The sequence below is a fragment of the Lottia gigantea genome, assembly GCF_000327385.1.
Source record: "Lottia gigantea unplaced genomic scaffold LOTGIsca_87, whole genome shotgun sequence".
Taxonomy (NCBI): domain Eukaryota; kingdom Metazoa; phylum Mollusca; class Gastropoda; family Lottiidae; genus Lottia; species Lottia gigantea.
In genome coordinates, this window is record NW_008710867.1 from 668,457 (window position 1) to 686,360 (window position 17,904).

The window sequence follows — 17,904 nt, forward strand, 5'->3', positions numbered from 1 at the left end:
CAAAATCTTACAGTGGAATTGGCCAATCGTCAATATTTAACTCTTCTAGACATCTGATACCACTTTTCATTATGAAATACTTACTCATTTATGATTGATATACTCCTTCATTAGCTGCTACCAGTGTTTTGCCAGTATATGTTGTTAGGATTCCAGGTCTCGTTTTGCGGTTCGGATCGTTAATACTTGATTTATTTATAACAGTTCCATGTTTCGTTAAAATGGAATTTATTGCCTTTATTGCGTTCACAGGCAATTGAAAGTCGCGTTGACGTAAAAGTAAGTGTTCGGACGGGTTGAAAGGGTAGCATGCTATCTGTATGGTTTTAATGCAGTATATAAAATAAAATATCACAGAGAGTAATATCACAATTCATTTGAGACAGACTTGTTATCTTACGTGGGAGTAGTGACGTCAGAGCTTTTAGTGTTTATTATCCAAGCCCATATCTATAGGACTTTTATTGGAATCCTTTGAATGAAATCAGAGAATGTTTACATATTACCGTCAATAATGTCCGAAAGGTATATCAATTTTTGTAACCAAAAATCCTCATTTGAATGTGGATGTGAAATGTAGTAGTAAGGGGGGGTATTGTGCGACGTTGATTACACTATACCAAAAGATTCAATGATAACACAGCAATAAGTAACCAAAAATGTACCATAGTACTTGCTCCCTCAGACTGTGGCGTTTCAGTCGTCGTCGTTGGTGTAGTCGTAGGCGGAGGAGTAGGTGGAGGTACGTATAGAGGCGTGGTAGGTGGTGGTGGTACCGTTGGTGTTGTCGGACAGTTTATACCGTAAAGGGTCACCGTCTTTTTAGCACTGAAGAGGGCTGGTTCGCCTCGATCTACTGCTTGGACATTCAAGATATCCTGCTGACCTGCAAACGACAGAATCTTTAGAACGGCGGTTTTAATTGGTGGGAATATCTGATGATGTCATGAGGTCAAAGCTCGAATGAGTATCGTTACAAGTGACATGAAGAAGCGCTAAATCACTCCTGCAATTGCCAAGCACCCCGTCGAAGTATGAATGCGCAAGCTAATATTTTAGTATTAACTGCGGACTAAGCTGCTGTGAAAACCCACCTGGAATTACTGGTTTGATCAAATACAGTTCACCAGCTTCGTTGATGAACAGACTCCCAGATGTTGTGGCTACAAACTTGAACTTCTTATTAATACCAAAGTCATCGTCAGTGGCAGTCACTGTGAGGAACTTCTGTGGACCATTACATTCTGTAGCTTGGTACCTCTCAGGAACCGTGCCTAGCACCGGTGCATGATCATTCACATCTCTACAAAAAAATAAACAGTACCTTCATTTACATGTCCATTTGTTTAAGTTGTTTTTAGTTATCGAAAAGCGTCGTTGAGAATTGAGAAAACCGAATCTCAGTGTGAGACATGTTGTACAGATTTCTAAACAATTGGAAAAGAAAAAAAACGGAAAGGAACATATGCCCGAGTATATCGATTATATTGAAAAAGCACCCCCATTCCCATGCCATTTATTGAGATGTTATAGAACCAGGCTATGCCCTCCTAGAAAATAATAACTTACGCTACTCGGATAGTGATCGTAACAGCAAATAGACATTCCAATCCGTCTTTATCTGCGACCTTTACATTAAACGTGTAGATGTCAACTTCAGAAGTAGCTGCCAGATACGTTTTTGTGAAGATTTTGCCAGTGTTCGCATCGATATCAAAATTATTGTTAACACTGCCAGTAAAACGGAACGTGTGCTTCTCGTTTAGGTCTTCGTCTGTGATTACATAATTGGGTTTCACTTTTACCTACAACAAACCACGAATGCCCTGAATTTTCTTTACTGACTTTTGGAAGCTTTAAGTTTTAGATAGAGAGACTTAACTGGATTCGAGGTGGGCCAATATGAAAGCAATGTAGTATATAATCTACAGAAAAGACATTGGTCAGATCAAATAAAACAAAACTCACAAATCCTTCATTGGCGTTGTATTCCGGCTTGGTGACCTCTAAGGTTGGTCTCTCGGGTACATCCAACCAGTTGATGGCCAACCAGCGAGTATTGGAAGGGCAGTTGCCGTTGGCGTACTGCAGCGTCAGATTAATAGGAGGGTCCGTCTCGAAGTTGTATTTTGAAGGATTTGTTATCGTTACTCTTGATCCTGAAAAATGACATTGGATGTTACGATACTTTGATGCTTATTAAACGAAGAAGGATCTATTTGAGGTTGGATCCGTCTTTCATCAACGACTATTTCTTCCCTTACGAAAATCAAAAATTCCTTTTGATGCACACAACTGTAAAAAAACAAGCAAACTACTGTCCTTCCACCACCCCACACCCCTTTTCCGACCAGTGGCGGGAGGGGAGGGGCCCGAATTTCTAACACAGTTCTGCCCAAAATTTTGCTTTTAGTACTGCCCCCTCTACCAATCCCCCCCCCCCCCTCCCTTTGGCTCCGCCACTGTCCCCCACACCCCTTTCCACGTATCCGCATGATTCCATTCAAATAAATGATATAAAACTTACTTGCATTTACGCCATTCGGACAATACCCCATGGACAAATCACCACCAAGATCCGAGAGTCCTGGTGGATTCGACCGGACGATACACGACGAACCATTGCCATCTGCCAGCTTGTCATCGATGTATAGGACCACCAATTTGTTTTCTGGATAGTTGATGATCCTGTTCCAGTCCTTCAGGACAGGTCGCACATTGCTGCCTGGAAAATAGTTGACTGATCTTAGATCTACAGTAGAGGAAGTATATTAAGCATTTGACTTTGCTGTAGGATATGGCTTAACGACACCCCATTTTTTCTACCTAGTAATAGTTGGCCACTACAGAGCACAAATCTAAGATTTACTAAATATAAGCAATTGCAAATACCGTATCTAAGTTAGTTTTTTGCACAGTTTGCTTTTGTGCATAGCTTGCTGTGGTTACCCTCAGTTTTATATACAAGACTAACCAAGCTAAGCTGATATATCGTACGCTTCATTGGGATATGGGGTTTACTTACCAAAAGCTGCTATTGGGCAGAGATGTCAGTTATCTTCTCAATAGACAATTAGTAATAGTGAACCACCCTGTGGCATATATTCCAGATCCACTAAGTCTAGGACATGGTGCCAGTTGCAACATAAAGGACAAGGGTTATGGGCAATGAATTAAAATGGCTACTCACCTGGGTCGTATCTAATCGAGAAATATACAGGAGCGTTGTGATTGTCAGAGAGTGATATCTCCACTGTCTCCTCTTCACAGAATGTGTTCAAGTCTTTGATAGCTCGTATCTCACCAGTATCTTAAAAAAGGAAACGGACGGTTGACCACTTGACTATTTTAACAGTAACGGTAACGGAAGCAATGGACATAAATTTGATCTACTGAACTTCTACATAAGAAGGTGGCATTATATTTGACGTCAAGAGTTCATATTTTTGCGTCTGATGATTCACCTCAAACTCTTTCTTATAGACCTGAAGACCTGCCTCAACGAACAGGTCTGTCTCATGATCTAACAACAACGCTATATATTCATATTATATATATATATAGTCATTAGATGGATTAATCATTAAGAAACAAGAAGCTGTTATATGAAATTACATTAGCGGGAAGTGAAATGTGAAAGCGTCTTTTCACATCCCAACTAATATAGATACTTACTTGTAATTCGGAAGAATCCGTTATTCGGAGATTCGGATAAGGTAAAGGTATATATGGTGTCATCTGCATCAGTGAACGCGATCGTCTTGACAAGGCTTCCAGCTTTTAAAGTCGTATCAAGGGAGATAATTTGACCAGACTCCTCGTCAAATGTTGGCGGGAAATTGGGTATAACGTTCAGGTTGACTGTTGCTGTTACTGGGGATCCACTGTCCTCGCATTTAACGTTGATCTTATAAGACGAAGCTCTGATGTAATTCAAGATGGTAGTTCTGGGGAGGTAGTATACGCAATTGCCGGACCCTGAAATTCATTAACAAAAATGGTCCTAGGGTAAGTAAAAGAATTGGACTGATTTGAGAAATAGGCGTGGCATTCCAAAGTTTTAAAGAGACCGGGATACCCTGATCTTGTTCATAAAGTGACCCAAAAAGGGCCAACATCTTATGTCAGTGTCTTTTTCAGGATAATGTCCCTATCAATACAAAAAAATCCAATTTATTTGGGGGATGCAGACCATTTATTCCGAATGAGAGGATATGGCTTGATTTTACAATTTTGAAAATAGGGGAGTACCTCCAGCAACAACTGATTCCTCTGAACACTTACCGTCCTCCCAAGCATCAAAACAAGCCGAGCAGTAGGTCGGAGTAATGGTAACAATGGATACAGGTTCTGTGCACGTGAAACATATTTTCTGTGGTGACTTCTCGCTCTCTTTGATCGACCATGGTATATTTACTCCAGCTGTGATGGTGTGTATCTGGAAAAGAAAGAAAATCGTTAAAAAATTGGTCGGGCTTATTTTAAAGCTAAATTTAGAAATATGCGTATAATAATCTGAAAATGAAATGAATTGAATTGCATTTTTCTGCTCCTAATTGAGCTAACACTCGCTGTAAATTACCCAGCAGTTCCAGGCCACTTATACCAATTTCTTAATACATTATTTGTTCCATCCTGGGCCTGTGCTATAGGAAGAATCAAACCCGCCCTTCCCCGATATCCACTTTATTGAATACTTGACATGCACTTTGTCCATATCATCGCCAAATTAGTCAGCAAAACCTCAAATGGGAATGAGTACTCTTATCTAATGGCTTCCGTTGTCGTCATAGCTTTGAGGACAAACTTCATAGAACGGATTGTCTATCTTAATGGCGGAAATCTTGTATCATAAGTTTATATATTTAAATGCCATGGTTGGCCATTTGAGTCCAAAGGATTTCGGTCAAATATCTTGTTTTGTTTAGGAAAAATTAGCATTTTTATAAAATTAACAAAATGGCTAAAAATGGCCGACATCAAAATTTCTCAGAATTGGCCAATATTGCTCATTTCCATTTATTTGAATCCAACGGACATATAGAACCAAAATCAGAAACATTATCTAAGATGATTATATACTTTAAACATTTGAAAGACTATGCTTCGAATGCACACACTGCACCCGTCAATATCTGTAAAACGGTCATATAGCGGGAGTATATCATCTTACACATATCCTGTTTATAAACCTACGTGAACTTTCTCATAGGACAAACAACACTAGTTACATTCAATCCTATACAATAAGACGGATTTTGACTAAAATGTTATAACAAATTCATTGAAATTGTCTAAGTGGCTATCCCATATTTCGTGACATAAGAACACCAAATAATACCTTTGTTGGTGTCCGACATAAACTTGATTGACGGGATGGGGTGGTAGCAGGCACCCCCCCTCTCTGTCTCTTTCTCACACACACACACACACCCTCACAACCACTATTTCTTCGATACCCATTGCGTATATATAATCTCAATAGGGAATATCAGCTAACTATAAACACTTTTCGGCCCAAGAAAAGACGGCTGTTTGAACAGAGCAAATGATTGAACAAATAAATCCTTACCATTCCAGAAGACAAATCAACTAATAAACATAAACAAAAGATCATCAACATCGTCTTTACGGACATTTTGATCCTTCGAATTACACAATTTCGAACAGTAACATTATTTACATGTCCAAAAAATGTCAAGGTCCAAAAATGTTTCTTACTTTTCCAAATTAAAGATACAATATCTCAAATTGAAAATATGTCATGAGATCTGTTATAGATGTAAACCCATCAAACAACAACGAATTGGGGGTTAATTTTTTTAATGGAAAAAAAGGAAATACTTTATGCCTTATGCCTAAATACTAAGTCGAATGTTTAAATTTTGGGGACAGTCAAGAACTCGATTTTGTTGATATCCCCACTTTAATTTCATAGAAATCGAACACAAAAAAACATTCAACAATATATACATTCGCCATAATTATTTTGTCGTATTCATTAATGCATTAATAGAAAAGAGAAGGGCTAAATGGTTCGCCTTGACGCAAACCGCGTTCACAATAGGCAAATAACATTAAACGTTAGTTCAATAGCAATTAAATGTTCGATATTCTATTTTGATCGAAAGAAACAAATTCGTCAGTCCATAAATATAAGACATAAACAAAATCGACCAATATACAATTGAAATAATCACAGACTCAGAAATTACAATAAATAAATAAATAAATAAATTTATAAATTTTTCGTTAAGTTTGGTTTTAAGCATTAAGATATTTAAATTTTATTCTGGAATATTTATAATAATTTAAATACAATACAGAAGTTCATATTAATTCAACTCAGTTTCTAAGAATATTCCGTTTATTTCAAGACCAATACCAATTGTCAATCGGAAATAGCTACACAATAGTAATAGGAAAATTACTATGCAATCTGTGAATTGGGTGACCAAGAATGACGAAAAAAGCCACTCCCATTATGAAGAAATAGAAATTGGCAGTGTCACTCCTATATCACGTGACCGGACCTTATCGCTTTACTGTATACTTGCTTGTATTTTAAAATATTGCGGCATTAATCGAGAGACTCTCGAAAAGGAGTAAAGTGAACAATTTATCATATATTATCTAATAAGGAATGTAAGTCAGCCATATATTATAGCATGCCATTCTGCGCTTGAGGTCTCAATGACGTGAGAGGTTTCAGCAAAATTGTCAAGGATTATTTTGTCGATTACACATTGGTGCGTCTGTGGCGAAAAACAAGACAACTTGCGGAGGCACTTTCAAAGTCAACTTACGGAGGCACTGTCAAAGACAACTTACGGAGGTGCTGTCAAAGAAAGCTCACGGAGGCGCCGTCAAGACAGTGTGCCCATTCAAAGCTTGATGCTATAATGAAAGAGCAGATGTCATTTTAGTATTCTGTACAGTAATATATTTCTATTTCTAGGCTTGGAATAGTTTCTGCAGTATTTGGATCTGTTGCCAAGGTTACTGGTATCAATACAATACAAGATGATGATTTTGTGGATCGATTGAATCATGTCATCACCGTCGCTCTTTTTGGTTTGTTCGCCGTTTTCGTGACCACCAAGCAATTTGCCGGTGATCCAATCCAATGCCTTGAAAAGGATCGAGTAAGTACATACACATGTCTATTTTTCTCTGAGGTTTTCGGAACACCTGGTGACACTGGTAAGCATAATTTGAGGTGTTCATGTCTGTCAACTCTGGCTGGTATGGTCATCATATCAATGTTGATTTTCTAAATGCCCGAGGTTTCGAAAAGGAATGTTCAGCTTCTAGCAGTAAGCCCTCGATAATGTAGTCCTTGGTTATGCTATTAAACTAAATGGTCGTTCCTCTTTCTCTATTTCAGAAGGACTATGTAGAGAACCTGTGCTGGATCAAGAACACATACCGAGTGAGTTTTGACGAACCCATTCCCCAATATGAGAAGGAGCGCCAAATGAACGAGATCAAGTATTACCAATGGGTTCCAGTCATTCTCATGTTTCAAATCTTACTCTTTAAATGCCCAAATTTGATATGGCGGGCTCTGAATACAAATTCCGGCGTCAACATCACCAAGATCGGTTCCTTAGCTGAAAGCACGCAATTTGGCGATATAGAATCGCGGGACACCACTATCAAGCAACTGGCAGAACATATTTCAAGATGGCTGATCTACAAGCGCGAGCATCACTACCATTTCTTCTCACGCCTGCGCAGTAAAATAAGTCGTTTAGGAATCGTGTTCTTCTTTCTTGGATCGAAAAACGGGACATATTTAGTAGGATTGTACCTTTTTACCAAAATCTTGTACTTTGCAAACGTTGTCGGACAATTTTTCCTGTTGAATCATTTCCTAGGCACCAATTTTAGTGTATATGGATTTGAGGTGATTTATTATTTAAGCGAAGCCGGAGAGATGCCGGAGTCAGAGAGATTCCCGAAAGTTACCTTTTGCGACTACAAGATACGACAACTGGCGAACGTACAACCGCATACCACCCAATGTGTTCTTCCCATCAATCTGTTTTTAGAAAAAATTTTCATCTTCATTTGGTTTTGGTTGTTCATAGTCGCAGCCGTAAACTGCTACAGTTTAATCCGATGGTTTTATAAAGTAACCTTTAGAAAGAACCGCATCCAGTACGTTGAGAAGTATTTAGGGATGTTTGTGGACGTCTCAAAGAACAGGACGCACGTGAAGACCTTCGTTAATCGGTATCTCCGAGATGATGGTGTGTTTTTGCTGCGTGTCGTTTGCACGAACTCCACTCCGTTGGTGATGAGGGACTTAATCGAGGAGCTCTGGAACTTGTATAAGAAGAGCTACTTGTACAAACATGATGCCGAAGAAGAGACCGCGCAGCTCTACCCTCACATTAGGGAGAATCCCATCGATACGTTGATGTATGCAAAGGAAGCTGGTGAAATACCGTCAAAGGTACCATTGCAATAAACGATATAAAGGGTGCACTTTGCTCATTGTGGAGTAGAGTTATAGGACAATTAACTTCGGAAATGAGACGTAAAGAATCAAAATCTTACTGCTTTGAAGATGATTTCATTAAAATCCACAAGCGATCCTGTGATAACATCAGCCTGCATCTCCAAAAGGAGCATCTTCTTAAAACATTTTCCCATTTTCAGCATACCAAGTGATGCCACTATTTTTTCGAACATATGAGAATGTTCCGGAGATCCTTTTCTGGGAGGTCTCAGATATTCGTGTTTCGAATTTGGAATGCTTGGGAAGATATTTAGATAAGCACCAAACATCAATCAGAAGAGAAGGAGTTCATTGGGATATCCAAATAAGGTGATGTCTGGTGACGTTTCAACCAGTTATATCACTGCTATTCCTAGGATTAGAATCCAGAGTAAGGTGATGTTTGGTGTTCAGGAGGAAGTAAAGGGGATAACTCTTTCTGGAGATGAAGGGTACGAATCAAAACAATTTGCCAGGTCTGACGCTCTCTAGTCAAAACTATTCTTATTATGACAAAGTGTCATGGATCTGTGTATGTTGGTCGAGATGACGAGGGGGTGGGGCAATATTATGATCTAGTATTACGAATAATTCCACGATATTATGATCTCAAAGAAAGCAATACATAACCATAAATATTATTTTTCATTATTTGATAATATGATTATTTTCATCATTTATTATTATATATCATATTTTCTAGAAGCTTAAAGCTATCATGAAATTATAAAAGGGGCATTCAATTTATTTCATTGCTCATTACAGGACCAATGCTTATTCTTCTTGTATTTTTGTATCATTTTCATTATTATTAATATACACTGCATATTCTTTTGCATTCATAACAGAAACTTAAAGCTATCATGAAATTATATAAAGGGCATTCAATGTATTTTATGGCCCATTACAGGACCATGTTGCCCTTTTTTTTAATAATGTTTTATTTGTCTCTTTTTTATTATCAATATTGTTATATTTTTTTTCTATTATTGATATGGTATATTTCTTCTATACAAAATATGTAAATTACCTTTTATTTTCATCAAATGAAATTATTTTTATATTTTTAATGATAAATATTTTGTTATTCATGTTTTTTAGTGCTCAATCGTTTTATAACTTTGATAACGTTGACTAGCAATATGAATACATTTACAGATGTACATACCAATACAATAATAGTGGCTATTGCAGTCAAGGTATAAGTACTGAATACGCAGACTAAAAAAAAAAAAACAAAAACGTGGAAGAAATAAAGGGTGGAAGACTAATAAATAATTTAATATTTACATGACAAACATTCAAATACTTGCTGGAAACAAAATGAGGGAATGAAAACGTCAAGATTCGACGAATGATTGCGATGTTAAGAAGAATGTCCGCAAATCAAAGATCTAGAATATAGTCATACAAGTGAGACAACACCGGAAACACAAAATAATGATGAAAACACGCCGTACAGTGGTAATTTCAAGCATGTGTGTCTCGAGCACACACAATTCGTGTTTAGCTTGAAAAAACTATTGGGTGTGGTAGGACAGTTATCAGGAAGCTAGATAACGAACAAAGTGGTGAGCGTGCAGAAATTAATGACTACACATAACGCCGGCAATGAATTAAAACTGTTCTTTCTTTCGGAATCACTTCTTCCCCCATGGTCCAAAACGCGGATATCTTGTGAAGATACCCCCAAAATTGGGAAAATCATCCAACTCTGATTCTAAATCTTCCAAACTTTTCAAACTTTCCAAAGATTCAAAGGATTCAAAGGATTCAAAGGATTCAAATGAAGCGTCACAGATTAGGTTAACGTAACGCTCCACAATTGGGGGATTTGGACTAGTAACCGGGGAGACGACCAGGGCTGTTGTAGGCGATGGGGTAGGACTGGTAGCTGGGGATGGTGTAGGCGATGTAGCCTGTGAAATGATGGGGGTTGTTGTAGGCGACGGGGTGGGACTGGTAGCTGGGGATGGTGTAGGTGCTGGGGTGGGACTTGTAGCTGGGGATGTAGTCTGTGAAGCAATCGGGGCTGTTGTTGGCGATATGGTCGGACTGGTAGTCGGAGATGTAGCTGGAGATGTTGCTGGAGATGTTGCTGGACTGGTAGCTGGAGATGTTGCTGGAGATGTAGTCGGACTTGTAGCTGGAGATGTTACTGGCGATGTAGTCGGACTGGTAGCTGGGGATGTTGCTGGTGATGTAGTTGGACTGGTAGTTTGGGATGTTGTAGGCGATGTAGTTTGTGAAATGATCGGGGCTGTTGTGGGAGAGGCAGTCGGACTGGTAGTTGGGGATGTTGCTGGAGATGTAGTCGGACTGGTAGTTTGGGATGTTGCTGGAGATGTTGTTAGAGATGTAGTCGGACTGGTAGCTGGAGATGTTGCTGGAGATGTTGTTGGAGATGTAGTCGGACTGGTAGCTGGAGATGTTGCTGGAGATGTAGTCGGACTGGTAGCTGGAGATGTTGCTGGAGATGTAGTCGGACTTGTGGAGATGTTGCTGGAGATGTTGCTGGAGATGTAGTCGGACTGGTAGCTGGAGATGTTACTGGCGATGTAGTCGGACTGGTAGTTGGGGATGTTGCTGGTGATGTAGTCGGACTGGTAGTTTGGGATGTTGTAGGCGATGTAGTTTGTGAAATGATCGGGGCTGTTGTGGGAGAGGCAGTCGGACTGGTAGTTGGGGATGTTGCTGGAGATGTAGTGGGACTGGTAGTTGGAGATGTTACTGGCGATGTAGTCGGACTGGTAGTTGGGGATGTTGCTGGAGATGTTGTTGGAGATGTAGTCGGACTGGTAGCTGGAGATGTTACTGGAGATGTAGTCGGACTTGTAGCTGGAGATGTTGCTGGAGATGTAGTCGGACTGGTAGCTGGAGATGTTACTGGCGATGTAGTCGGACTGGTAGTTGGGGACGTTGCTGGAGATGTTGCTGGAGATGTAGTCGGACTGGTAGCTGGAGATGTTGCTGGAGATGTTGCTGGAGATGTAGTCGGACTGGTAGCTGGAGATGTTGCTGGAGATGTAGTCGGACTGGTAGCTGGAGATGTTGCTGGAGATGTAGTCGGACTTGTAGCTGGAGATGTTACTGGTGATGTAGTCGGACTGGTAGTTGGGGATGTTGCTGGAGATGTTACTGGCGATGTAGTCGGACTGGTAGTTGGGGATGTTGCTGGAGATGTTGCTGGAGATGTAGTCGGACTGGTAGCTGGAGATGTTGCTGGAGATGTAGTCGGACTGGTTGCTGGAGATGTTGCTGGAGATATAGTCGGACTGGTAGCTGGAGATGTTGCTGGCGATGTAGTCGGACTGGTAGTTGGGGATGTTGCTGGAGATGTAGTCGGACTGGTAGCTGGAGATGTTGCTGGAGATGTTGCTGGAGATGTAGTGGGACTGGTAGCTGGAGATGTTGCTGGCGATGTAGTCGGACTGGTAGTTGGGGATGTTGCTGGAGATGTTGCTGGAGATGTAGTCGGACTGGTAGCTGGAGATGTTGCTGGAGATGTAGTCGGACTGGTAGCTGGAGATGTGGCTGGAGATGTAGTGGGACTTGTAGCTGGAGATGTTACTGGCGATGTAGTCGGACTGGTAGTTGGGGATGTTGCTTGGTGATGTAGTCGGACTGGTAGTTTGGGATGTTGTAGGCGATGTAGTTTGTGAAATGATCGGGGCTGTTGTGGGAGAGGCAGTCGGGCTGGTAGTTGGGGATGTCTGTGGGCTCGTAGCGGGACTAGATTCGGTCGTACACGAGGCGCAACACGTAAGTATACGTTTGAAAGCTCCATATGTTGCACAATCGCTAGCTAAACAGCCAGCAGTGGGATCATCGCCTTGGGGGCAAAAAGCTTTTAAAAAAGGAAAAATAAAGCTGAGTTTGCAAAACTGTTAAATATGTAATACTTCAAATCAAAACAAAAACAAAAATTCTAAGGGCTTTTACGGAGTGCGTTGTTGCACTCATCTCCACTAGAAATAACCGTATAAACATTTTGTAATACAATCAAATGAGATAATTAAACTTACAGAATCGACTGGGAGCGTTCGCATTGGTAACACACAAACCCTTGTCGCACCACTGAAAGCAAAGAAAACATGATAAAATTACTGCTGCTCACTTTAGTAATGCCTGGTCTTTAATAGTACAACAGTGGATCACTTTCAAGAATATAATCCATAGCTTGGTGATGCCGGCGTTTCAGTAAACAGACAATAGTACAACAGTAGATCACCTTCTAGAATATAACCCATAGTTTGGTGATGCTAGCCAGGCACATGTATTCAATTCATTCAACCAAAATGACCGTTAAGTTATTTTTCAAGGGAGGGGGGAGGCTTACCTTGCCACTACCACAACTTGTTCCTTCATAAGCTATGATTTGAGAGCAGCTTTCGCCATCCTTTCCGCAGTACATGGTCCAACACATTTCATCAAAGCTCGGAGAGGAGGAGTAAAAGTCCTGAAAAGTCGGATTAAGAAACAAATTAAAATCATACGTTTCTTCTCCAGAAGAGACAGACTCCTAAAAGGTGAAAATCCGTAATTCTTCTACAAACGATATCCGGGTCAAGGGCAGTAAGTCACAGAATAAGCACAAAATATAGGATTTGCTGTTTGCCTTGCTTGTAAAAATCATTCATAATATTTTTAATTCTTAAAGCTACCATGCTCTTATCAGGCTGAAATTAATTGTTTCAAAAAACAATATTAAGACTGTCTGCGACATCTTTAATACTTACTCGACAAAATCTGACGGTGCTATCATTCTTTATGCGTTTACATTGTTCATCGGCGTCGTAAACTTGTCCTGCAAATTGGCCACCAGTGGACAGTGCACTAGAGGGCGTGGTAGTTTCTGCTGGATTAGCACACGTCACGCTGAAATTGGAATGAGAGTTTGCATCCTACTAAGAACATAATTTCTACGTTGCGAAGAATGCATTGGATTCAAGGAGATGTAATCTATTTAACCTCCTTGATTAATCTACATAGTCGAAATTCCACGACCAGGACCTCAATGGCGCTTCAATTTATTTCATGCTTACCTGGCTAATTTGGATTTGATATCAGCTACAGAACATTGCGAGAATCTCCATGGGTGCCCAGCGTCGGCGTTAGAGGTGGGAAACCCCAAAGTTGTAGCCATAATATTGTTGGATGCGTCGCTACAGGTCGGACCTTTTTCTGCGTCATGCTGACAGCTAAGGCTGAAATAAAGAGAAGCATATCCAACATTATTCGCTGTGGACTCTCTGAAAGGTGACAACTTGTGGACTCTCTGAAACAGATACATCGGGCACCATATAGTCCTTGAAAAAGTCATAAAATCTATTACTGAAAAGATATGTTTAGTTATGACATTTATTCTTATATTGCCCAAAGTATGATCAAAATGTCATGTGAACAGGAATGTAACTTTCTCTTGAGCAGGAGATCGAGAATATTTGGAATACTCACGAATGTCCCAACTCGTGAGCAGCAATACCACAAGTGAATCCATCAAACCCGTTTTCTGTAAGTGAGACACCGGATGTGGTGCAAACCGTACCATCGAAAGCAATCCCTAAAACAAAAAATATAAAATTAGATCAGACTCAAAGGCGTAGGTTTCGAGGGACTAGGGTGCTTTAGAATTCTCATTCAATATGTCATTGACAGCGTTTGGAAAATTAGAAGAGGCAAAGGTGTTCGGGGTACATGTCATCCAAAGTTTTTGTTGGGGCTGATGATCTCTGCACCTCATGATCCTTCGCTTAAAGCCAATGGGTATGCTATTCAGATCGGGCGAAATAATTTAGCGCTTGAGTCAAATTGTAAGCATTTTGAAAGAGCCAATGAATCGTTGCCGCTATCGGGTCAAAATTTCACTGTGCATAAGCATCGTGTTTCTAAACACTACTCAGTCCGTTACCTGCTGCGCCATCAAGATCCGCTCCAGTAAAAGACATGTAGTGATCAGATGATGGTAAACTACCAACATTCGCAATGACATAAGCTTCAAGGTCGTTCAGGGCTTGGTTTGTGTTCACTAAATTACCACTTATATAGTTGTTGTTGATCCAAGGATGGTCTATCGAGAGCTGAAAAGATCAGATAATTGTTATCGTATTACCAAAATCAACAGATATGGTGCTCAGATAGTACTCAGTTCTTCAACTAGATGGTAGTTGAGCCACTCATAGTACTTTAATATGGTCAGCTGAACCATTTTCATATTGTGTGGTTGAACCAAGTCCACAGTCCCCCACTCCCAGAAAAAATGCAGAAGAGCATGTGTTCTGACGACAGAAAACTGCCATTGTGCCAAGGCTAATTCTGAGGGGAAAAAAATCCATTGGAGGGAGGAAAAAATAATCTTACCAGTGCGATATTGATTCCTGTCGACCGTATTTGAACACTAATGGTCGCATCTGTTTCTGGAATTGTGGCATATTTCACATTGATCTGAAATAGAGAAATGCACGTGGTCAATTATATATACCATATACTGTTTGTTCGCTTAATTTGCTTAGGACCTAAATTGGAAAGTTATCATCCAGTTGAAAATAAAATTCATTGGCTGGGAATGTGATATTTGAAACATGTGTTGGTAGTATGAAATAAACTGGAGTTATTATAAGAGTGGAATAGATTTCCAGGGCTCAATCTCACTCCTAGTAAAAAACAAGCAGATACTTTAACGGAACCGAGATTAAGTTTCGAGATTGTTCACAGCAGGCCACCTATTCATGGTGATCTTAGCGCAAGGATATCTTAGAATCAGTGTTAGAAATTAAGGACCCTGAGACATCCTAGCGCTAAGAGCGTTTCGAGGATACGCGGCCAAGTCTATATGATTTGGAGTGTGATACTGGATACACTTTAGTGGGAAAATAATTTCAAACTATTGATGTACTAGGTCACTTTAGTTATTTAATGGGAGGAGGAAGTTACTCACGCATTCTTCAATAAAGGCGTAAAACAACATGACATCGGCCAATGCGGCGGCTGAATTATTACCATTATAGATGAAGAAACTGAAACATACCATCAAATACATTTATATGTAGGCACTGGCGTATCCAGGATTTCATTAACGGGGAGGGGGTTGGGAGGAGGGGTCGGACATCCGAACATTCCGGCTCCCTGTTTTTTTATTTTTGAGTCATGGTGGAGGTTGAGGGGGTCAGGTCCTCAATCTGTCCATTCACGGATGACATGAGCATGGGCTGGGTGTTTTCAGGAGTTTCTCGGTATTAGTTCGACGTATTTTCGCGACTGTGGCCATTCTATAAGACATCCAGCTGCCCAACAACATTCATGGAAATACAGCTTACTTTTGATAGTCTTTGTTGTCGACGAAGAAGAAAAATTCTATGATATATGATGTAACTTGACGTTTATGTCGATGTTGCGACTCTGGATCAGGATCTCCTGCTACTTTTGGTTTAGCTGCACTGTAACCTGAGATGACCAATCATAAACAACAACGATAGATAGTAAGCCGAAATGAGTGGAATGGAGCTTTGCATCCTACTTTTCTGCACCGAATTGCGGAGATTCTAGGCCAAAAGTATTAAACAGAGAAAGCATTTCGGACATCATTGGAATTCTCATTGGCAAAAAATGATCGTGTCCGCATCGTGTCCCGACCATCACGTCCATTTTCTTATGGATCGATCATCCAGCACCGTACACCACATCGGACTTCGTCTTTTCGCAACTTTACTCGAATTAAACTTACCCGATAACTTGCTAGTTCTTGTATCATTAGCAAGGTTAACGATCCTACGGACAGTGGTTGCATGTTCCAGGTCACGTTTGCTTCGACCATACTCCTCAATAAAATGGGCACCAAATTCTTCCTCGTCCGGGATGCCAGGCTTTAAAGTATATTGTCTGTTACCAAGATAGAAATTTCCACCCTACAAAATGGCATGATAAAATAAATAAATTTGCGATGGTTAACACCATCATTCCGTATTGTGCCTATTTTAGACCTGGAACTTAGAAAGGGCTGAAACTATTGAATTTGCAATTCACATCTGGTCAGATTACTTTTTATGCACAACCAACACTAAGCAGGGAGCTCCTTTTCGGGGAGAAGGGGGTCTTCGCCATTGATCTCTACACAAAAGAGGTTTTTCTGTTCCGTGTACGGTTGACCACTTACCAGAATGTAGTTGTTTGGGTTGTTCGGAGTTTTTTCAATCATGAAAACGCCATCACCATTTTTACTGCGATATATTCCTGATTTCTACAAATTAATTACAGATTATAATGAATATGATTATAATATTGGAGATAACAGAAGATGTCGCTGATGATGATACTGCCCATGATGCTGATGATGATATTGCCCATGATGCTGATGATGATATTGCCCATGATGCTGATGATGATATTGCCCATGATGCTGATGATGATACTGCCCATGATACTGATGATGATACTACCCATAATGCTGCTCATAATACTGCTCATAATACTGCCAATGATATTGCCCATGATGATGATGCCTAAGACCGAGTCACAGACAAAACATTGATCTTGATCCACATTTTAAGCAGATTGTGGACAAGATCATCATTTAAGCCTAGATTCCTACCTGGTTTACAATCTGCTCTGGGGTGAAGCCATCAGCTAGATACAGTTCACGATCGGCATTCGTCAAATACAAGGGCATGGTCATGTGTTCTTTACCACGTGTTAGGTTAAAATGCAAGTGCTTATTTTCGTGCTGAAAATGAAAGCTGAATTCTGCCGGCATGCCTGGGATGTCTCTTCTGTATCGTGCACTCGGATGTTTATGGTCATTGTGGGTGATGAAAATCTTATCTGGAATAGTAAAAATCTAAGAATAAAATGGTACATTATAGCTGGTGTAGACATACAACGCCATGCAGTCTGTAACTAGGTAAATTAGACTGCGATGCTATTTTGGACCAACGGAAATTTCATGATAACATCGATCTGCACCATTCCAATTTTCAATAAGACGTCTTTGGGTCTTGCAATTCCACTATAACTAAGTGCGAAGTCGCATTTTTCACCAACTGCCATCTACGGAAACACAGACATCTGCCAAAAATTTGGAATGTCAAAAGTCATAAATGGCACCCGATATACATAAAAATGAGCTAGAAAACTTCTTTTCGACCCCTTCAACTTACCGCCTGAAATGGAACCGACATTTTTAGAATGTAAAAATCGTAGTCCAAAGGCACCACGTATGACACATGCGAAAGAAATCAAAAAGCCTGTGTAGCACTGGACCATTGTTTAGTGAATTCCGATACACTGTGGTTTTCTCTGGTTAAAATAAAGATCGAACCTAATCCTAAAAATATCCTTCTCGGAGAAGTGTTCAGTTGGGCACCTTTTTGTCTTCTAAAGTCGTATTTTCCGGAGATCGGTTT

General features: G+C 40.1%; 3 protein-coding genes across 3 annotated transcripts; 1 reads left to right on the plus strand and 2 right to left on the minus strand.

The window, feature by feature from the left end:
- Positions 1-452: 452 nt before the first annotated feature.
- Positions 453-5,463, minus strand: LOTGIDRAFT_236784 (hypothetical protein; the record flags this gene model as incomplete). Its single annotated transcript, XM_009067891.1, has 9 exons — positions 453-886; positions 1,095-1,303; positions 1,570-1,805; positions 1,969-2,159; positions 2,528-2,725; positions 3,191-3,310; positions 3,676-3,978; positions 4,285-4,438; positions 5,434-5,463. 9 exons carry the CDS (start codon positions 5,461-5,463, stop codon positions 615-617), a joined length of 1,713 nt encoding a protein of 570 aa, XP_009066139.1. The 3' UTR covers positions 453-614.
- Positions 5,464-6,595: 1,132 nt separating this feature from the next.
- LOTGIDRAFT_197549 (hypothetical protein) lies at positions 6,596-9,596 on the plus strand. Its single transcript, XM_009067892.1, has 3 exons — positions 6,596-6,645; positions 6,959-7,145; positions 7,388-9,596. Coding segments are annotated over exons 1-3 (1,278 nt in total). The 5' UTR covers positions 6,596-6,643; the 3' UTR covers positions 8,477-9,596.
- Positions 9,597-10,146: 550 nt separating this feature from the next.
- LOTGIDRAFT_169600 (hypothetical protein) lies at positions 10,147-17,764 on the minus strand (the record flags this gene model as incomplete). Its single annotated transcript, XM_009067893.1, has 14 exons — positions 10,147-10,538; positions 12,532-12,583; positions 12,846-12,965; positions 13,246-13,384; positions 13,552-13,713; positions 13,964-14,069; positions 14,418-14,586; positions 14,867-14,950; positions 15,444-15,522; positions 15,823-15,949; positions 16,230-16,410; positions 16,659-16,742; positions 17,094-17,323; positions 17,659-17,764. 14 exons carry the CDS (start codon positions 17,762-17,764, stop codon positions 10,147-10,149), a joined length of 2,031 nt encoding a protein of 676 aa, XP_009066141.1.
- Between the last annotated feature and the right edge of the window lie 140 nt (positions 17,765-17,904).